The sequence below is a fragment of the Monodon monoceros genome, unplaced genomic scaffold (assembly GCF_005190385.1).
Source record: "Monodon monoceros isolate NGI ecotype Baffin Bay Population unplaced genomic scaffold, NGI_Narwhal_1 Super_Scaffold_2, whole genome shotgun sequence".
In the NCBI taxonomy this organism is placed as follows: Eukaryota; Metazoa; Chordata; class Mammalia; order Artiodactyla; family Monodontidae; genus Monodon; species Monodon monoceros.
This window is the reverse complement of record NW_021703776.1, coordinates 85,384,929-85,397,035: the sequence shown is the minus strand read 5'-3', so window position 1 is coordinate 85,397,035 and position 12,107 is coordinate 85,384,929. Positions and strand designations below refer to the sequence as shown.

General features: G+C 42.1%; 1 protein-coding gene across 3 annotated transcripts in view; it reads left to right on the top strand.

The window, feature by feature from the left end:
- Positions 1-271: 271 nt before the first annotated feature.
- CHCHD3 (coiled-coil-helix-coiled-coil-helix domain containing 3) overlaps positions 272-12,107 on the top strand; it is a 449,179-nt gene continuing 437,343 nt past the window's right edge. For all 3 annotated transcript variants that reach the window (XR_003795228.1, XR_003795227.1, XM_029233536.1), the window contains exons 1-2: positions 272-569; positions 9,703-9,790. Coding sequence is in view for 1 of the 3 variants with exons in the window: in XM_029233536.1 (XP_029089369.1) it covers positions 489-569; positions 9,703-9,790 (169 nt within the window). In the remaining 2 variants the exon portion in view is untranslated. The remainder of the gene's footprint in view (positions 570-9,702; positions 9,791-12,107) is intronic.

Genomic DNA, 12,107 nt, shown 5'->3' with positions numbered 1-12,107 from the left:
AAGCGTGCTTTGTCAGATGAATGAACTTCCTTGAAAGTTGCCCAGTTAGATGCCGTTTCTGCAGTCAAGATCACAACTCCCAGAAGGCGATGCTCCTCTGGCGCTCACGGTATAAAGACGAGAAAATACCAGCACCCATCGTACCAGATCAAGACTACAATTCCCAATACACCCAGTGGGCTCCGGGAACCTTGTCAGGAACCACTTGTTGCCATAGCATCCGGGTCCGCGCCAACCAATCCTAGCGCCCCTCCCGGAGAGAGGCGGGGCATTCATATCCTCGACCAATCGGAGGCACCTTTGTTGTGGCGCGTGACCGGAGGAGGCGGGAGCTCACGACCGGCGGCTTCTCCTTGCTTCTTGGGGTCGTGGCCTTGCTCCTCCTGTGGAAAGCTAGAGTCCGGGCCTGTCCACGCGCTTGTGTGCGCGTGGGGCCTGTGGTGCTTGTGGGTCCGCGCTAGGTGTCTGCGGGCGCAGAAACAGAAGCCATGGGCGGGACGGCCAGCACCCGCCGGGTCACTTTCGAGGCGGACGAGAATGAGAACATTACCGTGGTGAAGGGCATCCGGGTGAGTGACAGTGGGCAGGCGGAGGGCCAGTACTCGGACTCGGACCTGGCCTTTCCGGGTTCCGCTCAGCCTGGTTTCCTCCGTCCGGCCCCCCAGTGTTGTCCGGCCTGAAGCTGAGTTCTTTGCAAAGAAGTTTGAAGTTTTTCAAAACGTGGGACATCCATTCAGAGATATTTGCTGGTTGTGGGCCAAGTGCTGAGCACTGTGCTGGGGCGGCTGGCGGATGCCAGGTTGCTTTAGACTCTCCAAGGGCTCACAGTCCAGTGTAGACTGTATTGCTCAGTAGTTGTGGGACTTTATTTGAAACCCCTTCCTCACTGTACCCATCTGTGAAATGGGGCTTGTCTGTCTTCTCCTGGGTTCAGGATCCAAAGCCTGCTTTTGCACTGCCCACAAGGCCTCTCTCAGGATGAACTGGCCTTTTAAGGAACCCTTTAACTACTCTGTTGTTTAGTACTCTCCCACTGACAGCACCCATTCCCCCGACACACACACACTTTTCGGCCCTGCCTTGGGTGACTTCTCGTTCTCCCTCCTTCACTTTTCTTTCACTTGACATCTTGTCTTTTCCAGGCCCCTCCTCTGTGGCCTGCTGTGCCTAAGTTTTGGACTAGGCCCAGTGGCTTCAAGACTAGGGTCTGCCAGCCTGATAGGACTTGAGATAGGATTGCAAGTTTTCGTACCACTAGGATAGTACACTTTGTTCTGTCCAAGACATTGGAGAGAATTTTTAAATGCTCCCTGAATATGCTTGATACATTAACTGAAAACTTGATTTTTCTCTAGGGTGTCAGCATACCAGCACTAATTTCATTAACACACTCTCTGCTGCGCCTGAGTTTGGAGCCTCACATTTTTGGAAGTATGATGCCTGATCCTAGTAAATAAAGCAATTTGACCTCAGAAAGTTTTTTTTTTGCGGTACGCGGACCTCTCACTGTTGTGGCCTCTCCCGTTGCGGAGCACAGGCTCCGGACGCGCAGGCCCAGTGGCCATGGCTCACGGGCGCAGCCGCTCTGCGGCATGTGGGATCTTCCCGACCGGGGCACGAACCCGTGTCCCCTGCATCGGCAGGCGGACTCTCAACCACTGTGCCACCAGGGAAGCCCTAGATGTTTTTAAGCTGATCTTTATATTTTTCTCAGCTTGAAACAGTCCTTTTGTTTCTCCTGAGGGGAAGTCTCAGTGTCATGAGTGAGCCAGTGTTTTCAGCTCAGTTGATTGAAGCATAGTGCTGATGAAGCCCACACTTCAGGGTTGAATTGCAGATAGGTTAGTTCAGCTTGGCTGAGGAAGACATTCCAGATATGCCCAGTTGTCTAACATTTATGCCATCACTCGTAAGAATAAGAGTGTGCCACATATACACACTACTATATATAAAATAGATAACTAATAAGAACCTGCTTATAGCACAGGGAACTCTACTCATACTCTGTAATGGCCTATATGGGAAAAGAATCTAAAAAAAAAAGAGTGGATATATGTTTACGTATAACTGATTCACTTTGCTGTACAGCAGAAATTAACACAATATTGTAAATCAACTACAATAAAAATTAAAAGAAAATGTGTTCACCTTAACAGTAACACCTAAACACACTACATGTGTTTCTCTCTGGTGGTTTTTGGCTTTACCAAATTTGCCCTCTTTGGACCCCTTTTGTTAGTTTCTCATGAAGAGAATAACTCCTATTTCTTTTATACTTTTCCCTTCTGTGTACACCACTTTTCCAGGCCTCCTGCTTCTATGTTTAGAGCATTTCCTTTTGGACCACTGTGACCATATCACCTGTGGTTACCTTTTTTCATAACAATAAAGCTTTAATTTAAAAAAAAAAGAGTGTGCCAACAATGCAGCAGACTCAGTCGCTGCTGGAAAACCAATTTTGTGTTCCACTGATAAGGGTAGTAATTTCATCTTCATTTATCTTAATATACAAGGGGTAATATTGAGTAAACAACATAAGGTTTTCATTAACTAGGCTGCATTTATTAATAGATCACATTTTCCCAGATTTTTCTTGCTGAGATCCTCAGCAGTTAGCAATTAAAGGACTTACAATGTTAAGTTTAAAGTTTCTTCTCACCAGGTGTTATTTTCATGTTATTTATTGGGTCCTGGTTTTCTCTTTCCCCTTATCCTCAGCAGTCAACAGCTCCCCCTCCCCCCTTCCATAAAATAACCTGTATTCTTACACCTGCTTCCAACTTTGAACTCATGGGTTGGACGAAAGGCCACCCTCTTGCCTTGCCCTCCTCTCCCAAGTCTAAAATAAATTTATTGTGATGGAAAGACCAAGCATTTTGATTACTCATATTACATGTGCATAATAGGATGTTTCTGAGCACCTGCTGTGCCTGCTTGGGAAGTGTGCCTTCCACTCAGTCTTTCACAAGTTTATCTGGAACATCAAAGCTGTGAGTGAACTCTTCCAGAGCAAATGTCAACTTCGATAAGTATCATTTTCAAAGTAATATTTATCATGCTTTCCAGGCATAAACTAATCTCTTCAACTGGCCATGAAGTCGCAAGCTGAAATTCACAGGAGCCAGTTATGGTAGCAAGGATACTGATGTGGAACACAACCTGTGCTTTGGGAAGTATTAGCCATTGAGAGCCCCTAAGTTATTTCATGTGGGATTTGGCTGAGGATCCTGGAGAGGGTCCGTTAACAGAGGCTACAAATCCAGTCAGTCGTTGGGAGTCCTGAGGAACGTCGTTGGAGTAGTTGACTGGTCCCTTTCCACTTTAGGTTCCATGAATCTCTTGCGCATATATTTACCATGATAAGCTTTCTAGGATTTTCATACAGACGGTAGAAGTTCATATTTTCCACTAATAACAAATGCAAAGAACACAAGTGATAATCTACAGACATAAGCTAAAAATTATACATGTGTATATGATAGTATAGAATAGTCCCCCTTAAGTAAGTATTTGGGAGTAATGTCTTCCAAATAATAGTGGCAGTTTTTGAAGCCTTTGTGTTGAAATGGTAGGTGAAAAGAAAATGACCTGTGTTACATGGAAAGAGGACCAAGTGAGAAAAGTGGGTCTGAGTCCTTTAATCAGTTTGCTAAGAAACACCTGGAAGAAGTTGAAGAAAACCTATTGTGGAGGTGAGGGTCTGATTTGTTTCTGTCTCATGTGGTTCCTATCTCAGCCTCTTGGAGAGGGGCAACTTAAAAAGGAGTTCTCTTCCTCCTTTTACTCTGTTCCTTGGAAGTAGAAATACTTTATCATTGTCCATCTCACGCAGTCTCTTGTTTCTGAGAAAATACTAGATTCTGGGTTGTTGAGTGGTGTACTTGTGCTGATTTTAGATAAGACCAACCAAGGAGGTTGGGAAGACTATAGAAGATGACACAACCTTTTCCTCTTCTCTGGGGCACGTGTTCGTATGGGGTGTAGTACAGACTGAAAATTGGCAAGTCCCATTTACTTAAATTTGTCTTCAGGAGCAGTAGAGAATAGGGTGGATAATCAAAGTCAGTGAACTGAATTCAGCTCTGCTGGCAGGCCCTCTTCTTTTCCTTCTCCCTTATGTTAGAACAGTGGTTCTTAACTTTTAGTTCACAGACTATTGTAAATCTGTAGGCTACGGACTCTACCCAGAATAATGCAATAAGCAGAAAATTTTGCATACCATTGAGGAATTAATCCATAGACTCCTGAATCCATGGACCCCAGGGCATAATTCTAGCATTAATGTGTGTGTTTCTTTGCTACAAATAATTTCTGTAAATTGCACTTGGTATTTGCCTTGGTGGAGATTCCAGAGACGTCTGGAAACCAGGTATAGTAGGTATAGATCTTTAAATAGGAAAAAAGATTTTCTGAAAGACGTACCCTGTTTAAGGAAAGATGTTTCCTAAAGAAGTTGCTGCTGATACAGAGGCTGCTTGTCCGGCTCTTGCAGAAGCTTACGGTTTGCCTTTGACCCCTTTTGGGGTCAGGTTGCATCACAAAGAAGAGTTGTTCTCCAGCTGCATATTGTGTGTATAACCCAGGCCAGCATCCCTAAATCTTGTCAGCTGCTTCACAAGCGAGTAGAGTCCCCCAGTTCACAGAGGAGATCAGGTGAGAGTGCAGGCCTGAACTTATTACTGCAGCTGGGAGGTCAGTTCAGTGAGTATCAGCTTGAGATACAAAGTATAGCCCAGCTATTGCCTTCTGTCAGCATAGTTGTGACTGGACTGGGGAGAGGGTAGATTGCTTGAGTAGGCAGAGATGCAACTGCAGGCTTCCATGGGTGCTCCTTTGGGAGGGCCTGAGGATACATGTGTGAACGATTCTAAGGACAAAAAAGAGAGGTTGACTCTCAAGGCAACTCTGCAACGTGTTTATCAACTTAAAAAATGAGTTGTGTTCCCTTGGACGACATGCTTATCAATTTACTGAGGTATAACTAAAGACCTTATTGGGAAATGTTTTGAATTGATTGACATTAAGTACAAGTTTTGAAGCATCAGATAAGCCAGACAAATAAAAAGTTAACAATGAAATAAGAAATAATTAATGTTTATATTGAAAGAGACTTGTACTTTTACTATGCAAAGAGCGTAGAGAGGGATAAACGGGCACCGTATATACTCCGACCAGGACTTAATGCAGCTGCTTCTGGCAATAGCTGTAGGCCTTGTCTTCATACACCACATAGAGAAGGAGCTCATTACAAACGTGGGCAGAGCTGATGAACGTGAACCGAGATGAATGACCTGTTGAAGTCCTAATGGCTGGAGTTGTGTTAGTAATAACTCTGCCAGGTATTTGTGTAGCATGTTGTAGTCTGCAGTGCATCTTGGAATCCTTCCGCTGTAACTCCAGTGGTAGGTGTTATTTTCACTGTTTTCAGATGAGGAAAGTGAGGCCCACTGAGGGTTATATAGCTAGTAGGTGACCAGTGCTTCCTCCTCTATTCTGGGCCAGCTTCGTGTAACATATGAAATTATATATGTCAAATTAGCTTTAAACACGTAAATTGTATTACATATATAACATGTATTATATGATATAATACATAGTATATATCATATGTAATATAAAATATACATATTTACATTACAGCATACTATGTTAATATGGTACATTAAATGTATATTATGCAGTATATTACCTTATATATTGAGTAAACTTTATATAAATTATATATCAGTTAAAATAGTTTTAAGATTCTAAAACTTAATAAGGCTCATTTTATTTCTTTAAGAGGAAGTGATACATTTTTACTTTATTGTGTGTGATTAAGGAGTGTATTATTTAATAGTGGAGAGGGCACTGGACTAGAGAATGGGGGTTACTGGTTGCTGTCCTGATGCTGCCAGTAGCTGGATGTTACTCAGGACCTCTTTTTTCTCACTTGTGAATTGAGAGGATTGGAGTCAGTCTTGAGGGGTTCTTCCTAAGATGTAGCTCAGCTTTGTAGATGAGTTGCAGCAACAGTCTCAGTGGCTGTCAGTTGTTAGAAAAGCAAAGTGCCTTGGCACTCTTCTTCCTAACTTCTACTTCTCTTCCAAGAAAGGAGTCATGGTTTTTCCTTAAAAGGTCACAACTTTTGAGCTGTGGACTTTCCCTTTACTGTCTCACCTCCATTCTGGTTTGGGTCATGAGATATAAGTAACAGTTCAGGTACAAACTGTTTTGTTCACTGATGTCTCACAAGGGCCTCAATTAGTGCTTGGCCTAGTAAACCTTGTTGAATGGCTAATACAGGAGCTCACAGTTTTGCAGAAAGGCAGTTGCTTGTTCTGTCACTGGAGCACTGCACTGGAAATTTGTGCAAGGTACCTGTGGGACACAAGAAGAGTAGCGTTGGGTAAGCAGAATTGGAATGAAATGGCTTTAGGATGTTTGAACTGAATTTTGAAAGGCAGTTCTCTCCCAAGGGGCCCAGGGAGAAGGCAATGTAGCCATGTATAAAGGCAAAGAGATGGCAACAAGTAGCCAGTGTGGGTGGAGAACAGGGTATGAGGTCTTGGGGGAAAAGCTATGGAAGCTGAGATTGGAGAGTTAGGCCGTAACCAAATGAAGAGGAAGTCTTGAACGCCACACAGAAGAATCAGGACTTTCTTGTCAACAGAGGTAGCTATTGAAGGATTTGAAACGGGAATTACCATAATCAGATTTACATTTTAGGAGGAATATTGATGGTGCCATGAATTAGGGCAGGGGAAATGGGATGCGAGAAGAGATGATGAATTCGTTAAACTTTCAGGAGTTGAGGAAGTCATGGCTAAGAGAATAAGAGAGAGGAGTCAAGAAGTCCTGTGTTTTGATTTAGAAGCTGGATGGAGGTGGTGTCATTAATGAGATAAGGAAAGCAAGAGGAAGAAGGGATTTTTGGCAAACGTGAATCCAGCTTGCGACGTGTTGGGTTTGAGGCGCTTGTGGTCTGTCCCAGGGGAGGTGTCCATTAGGCAATTAAGTGTTTAGGTCTGGCTTTCGGGATACAGCTCTTGGGCTGGAGATAATGGTTTAGAATTCATTCATTAATCACCAGCAGTTAAAAAATCAAGGGAGTGAATGAGAGTACCAACAAGAGCATGTAGAGTGAGAAGAAAATCAAGGCAAGGAACAGAATGTGGGGACCTCTAGCATTCAAGGGGAGGGGAAGCCTGCAGAAGAGAGAAGACTCAGCCAGAGTCCTAGGACAAGCAGGAAGGGATGTTGGAAAAGCAGGGGAGGGGTTTTCGGAAGAGGGGAGTGAGCAAAAGGAAGTCATATAAATTAGGTGCTTTATAAGTATAAATAAAAAAGATTTATTTATATAAACATAAATATAGAAGGTTATTTATTTGATCAGTGGTGACTTTTACTGGAACACTTTCTCTGCTGTATTGGGTTACAAGCCAGATAGTGGTGTGTTAAGAAGTGGAAACTGGAAGAAGGTTCTTAAGGATGTGGGAGGTGGATCACCCCATTACTTGACCTGGAAACCTTCTTGATGATTTCTGCTTCGCCCTCATCTAGTCAGACAATGAATCTGGCAGTGAAGGGGACAGCTGACTGTGACCTTGACACTCAGACTTCCTGGGTTTGAATCCTGGCTGCATTGCTGACAACTTGTAAGGTCCAGTGCAAATTATTTAATCTGGCTTTGCTTCAGTTTCCTCACCTATACAATGGAGGTAATAAAAGTATCTCAGGATTGTGAAGGGTTAAGTGGGTCAAGTGCTTAGTTTAGTGTAAGTGCCTGGCACATAATAAGCACTCAGTGAAGGTTAGCCATTTTGAATCCTAAATACCTTTTGAATGTGTTCTCCCTGGAACGTGTTTTTTATTTTCTAAAAACAACTTTATTGTGGTGTAATTTACATATAAAATTCACCTGTTTTCTGTGTACAACGCTTTCTAATAAATTTGCAAAATTGTGCAACCATCACCACAGTCCAGTTCTAGAACATTTTCATCATCCCAATAAAATCTTCATGTCCATTTCTAGTTAATCTCCATTCTTATCCTAGCCTTAGGCAACCACTTATCTATTTTCTGTCTGTATAGAGTTACCTTTTCTGGGCATTTCATGTAAATAGAATTATACAATATGTGGCCTTCTGTGTCTGGCTTCCTTTACTTAGTTGTTTTTTGGGTCTATCCATATAGAAGCATCTATCAGAACTTCAGTTCTTTTTATTGATGAATTGTAGTCCATTGTATGGATATATGTTTTGTTTATCCATTCACTGGAATATGGGTATTTGTTTGCTATTATGAGTAATGCTGCTCTGCACATTCCCAGGCAAATCTTTGTGTGGACATATGCTTAATAGCTTCTTAATTGGTCCTTTAGCGTCCTTCAGGGGTCCTCTTCTTTTCTTGTCCCCCTCCAGTCTGTTCTCCACACTGTAGCTAGAGTGATCTTTCTAAAATGCAAGTCTGATTGTGTCATTACCCTGCTTAAAATCCTTCAGTAGTGCCCAGCCGTCCTCAGGATCTAGTTCAACTCCCTAACTTGAAGGATTTACTAAGAGTCTTCAAAATATAGAATCTTATTTCCCTCTTCACCTTCCCTTTCACTAAGCCCCCTCCTCAGCTTCCTGCTTCAGCCATTCTTTTATTCATTCATATAGTTTCATTTATTTAACCATTCACTCATTTAACCAGGCTTATTGAGGCTCTGGGGATATACTAGACAGGACAGCCAAATCCATGCTTTCCTGGAGCTTTCTTTCTAGTGAGAAAGGCAGGCAATAAACAAGAAAGAATCAGATAGTGGTAAGTGCTGTGAAGAAAATAAAAAAGGATGATCTGGTAAGTTGCGGGGTGGGGGGTGTTGTGGGCTGATGGCTCTCAAATCTCCTAGCCTGAGTGTTCCTCAGAGCCCCTGCCCTGTTGCCAACTGCCTGCTTGATGTTTACCCTTGCTATGCTGATAAGCCCTGCTGCTTAACTATAGCTTCATGCAGTACTCTCTTCTTAGAGTACTCTTATCCTACTCCTTCTCTTTCTAAGTACTCTGCATCCTTCTCAGCCCCCGGCTCAACCCCACTCCCACAGCCTGTCTAGATGCCCTGCCCATCTGCCCATTGTGCTGCCAGCCCTTCCATTACAGGCCAACTGCATTAAGTAACATCCTTCACATTATATTTAAATGCATGATGATTGTTTCTTCTTGACTTTAAGCACCTTGATGACTTCAGCCACCCATAGTTGGCTGGCACACAGTTGGTGCATAATGAAATCTGTTGAAAGAGGGATTGTTTGTGGTTAGCCTTGAACGGGAGGGAGGGAGGGAGGGACACCATTTCATTTGGGGCTGGAGGGAAAGAAGGAGCTAAGGCCTGCTGCAAGCTTAATTTGTAGGACAGGGGAGGAAAGTCGAAGGAGTTCTGATGGCTTACATTTTCTCAGAGATTACAGTTTAGTGCACAGTATAAAATGAGGAAAAGAGTTATTTATAATGAGCAATTAGCAGTGCATTAGAAGAAATGAGGTAGTGCTGTGGGGTGCATCTTGAAATCTTAAAATTGTTCTTACTTGCTTTTAGTGTTATAGCTATTAGATTTAGTCTAATTTCTTCAGGGCATTTGTTATACATACTGGTATGGATGGCTGAATTACTTGGATGCTACTGTACTGTTTTCTTTCTTGTTCTTTTATAATTGATTTTATTTTGACATTGCTTTTTCAGCTTTCGGAAAATGTGATTGATCGTATGAAGGAAACCTCTCCATCTGGTCCGAAGTCTCAGCGGTATTCTGGTGCTTACGGTGCCTCAGGTATTTCAGAATTTTAATTTCTGAGTTCTTAGCAGAAAAATTATAAGTGGTAAAGTTCACTCAATAGTCAAGCTCTTCTGCACTTCTGTCTTTTGTTTTTTGGATGTTCGACTTTTTATGGGGGAATAGTCTTCCTTTGGTATCCATGGGTATTGGTTCCAGGACCTTCTTGGATACCAAAATCCATGGATGTGCAAGTCCTTTATGTAAAATGGGTAGTACTTGCTTATAACCTATGCACACCCTCCCATATACTTTAAATCATCTCTAGATTATTTATGATACCTAATACACTGTAAATGCCAAGTAAATAATTGCCTGCATGGCAAATTCAAGTTTTGCTTTTTGGGATTTTCTGGAATTTTTTTTTTTCCTGAATATTTTCAACCTGTGGTTGGTGGAATCTGTGGATGCGGAACCTGCAGATATGGAAGGCCGACTGTATTGGTTAGTACCAGGGTTTCTTTTAAAATTCTTTGAACTAAAAGTGGAATGAATCTACTTTCAAACAGTCTTTGGGAATGTTTTTTCTCTTCCAGCTCCTGAATCCTCTGTTAGGCTTTGGAAGGTTATTTCATATCTTTTTGTGTAAAATGAATTACTTATAGGGATATGAGAGGTTTGGGAGTAAATATTTATTAAAAAAAATTGAACTTAGAAAATACTGATTTATTGCTTCCAGATGAAAATCTCTGATGATTTTACTATCTTAATAGATTTCTTTAAGTTTCTTAAGTTTTTTCCTTCATAGTCTTAATTATTGAGGAAAATATGATGTTAAATGAAATCCATAGAGAATTATTGTCTCATTTTATCTCTCTTATCCTGTAGGATAAGAGACTGTTTCTCTTTCCTTTTCTCTCTCTTACCCTGTCCATTTATTCATCCAACTAATATTTATTGAGCACCTGCTATGTGTCTGGCACTGTTCTTATTGCTGCTAAATTTGATGGATGGACATGCTGTTTTTTGGTGAAATGGCAATGAGAAAATAGTTGAGATGATTAAACTTGGACTAAACGAGAATTTTCATTATTTATTAGAAAGGGGTATTGTGTGGTAAATCTGGCTACAGACTGAAATACCTCGAGAAAGATGAGATGTTGCCCAAATGCCATTCACTTGGGGGCATTTGTGACCCTCTTACTAATCATTAAGTCAGTAACCATGAGTTGAACTTCTGATGTGTGTAGAGCAGAAGGTGCCAAGATGAATAAGAAATAGTTCTTGTCCTTTGCAAACTTTTTATTTAGCATTAAGAAGTGTTCATCGTTCATTAAGGTTAGATAGAAGGTGACCACCCCCTCTGCTGGAAACCCTTTTTTTGGCTTCTGGGCCACACTCTTGGTTTTCCTTATACCTTACTTGCATCCTCAGTCTAGTCTTCTTTGCTGATTTCCACTAATGTCATCAAATTGTACGCCTTTTGAGTCATTGTGTAGATGCCCGTGACTCCCAAAATTGTATCTCTAGCCCTGACCTCTCCTTGAAACTTGACTCCGACAATTGTACTCCGACAATTGTCTACTTCACATCTCCACTTAAAATTCTTCAACTTAGCAGATCCAAGACAAAGCTTTTTATTCTTCTTCAGAGTTGCTTCTCCTCTTTATCTTTCCCAGTAAATGGCACTGGGATTCATCCTTGTTTCCTCTTTTTTTCTTAATTTTTAAAAAAAATTATTGTATTTTTTTATAATCGGGATTACAGATCTTTAAAAAATTTTATTTTTTATTTTTGGCTGCGTTGGGTCTTCGTTGCTGTGTGTGGGCTTTCTCTAGTTGCGGCGAGAGGGGGCTACTCTTCATTGTGGTGCATGGGCTTCTCATTGTGGTGGCTTCTCTTGTCGTGGAGCAGGGGCTCTAGGCGTGCGCTTCAGTAGTTGTGGCATGTCGGCTCAGTAGTTGTGGCTTACAGGCTCTAGAGCACAGGCTCAGTAGTTGTGGCACGTGGGCTTAGTTGCTCGCGGCACGTGGGATCTTCCCAGGCCAGGGCTCGAACCCGTGTCCCCTGCATTGGCAGGTGGATTCTTAACCACTGCACCGCCAGGAAAGTCCCTTTCTTAATTCTCATATTAGACCATTAGCTAGTCTTGTCAGCTCCATCTCCAGAATATGTTTGGATATGTTCTTTGCTTGTCTATCTTTACTGCTGCAGCTCCAGTCGAGGTAACCACCATCTCTTACCTTGTCTTTTGCTGAAGCCTCTTAACTGGCTCCCTACTTCCACTCTTGTCCTCCCTCTATGCTCTGCCAAGCGCCCAGAGGCCTCAGCAATCTTTAAAAAAATACATCAGCTCATATCATATCCTAGTGGT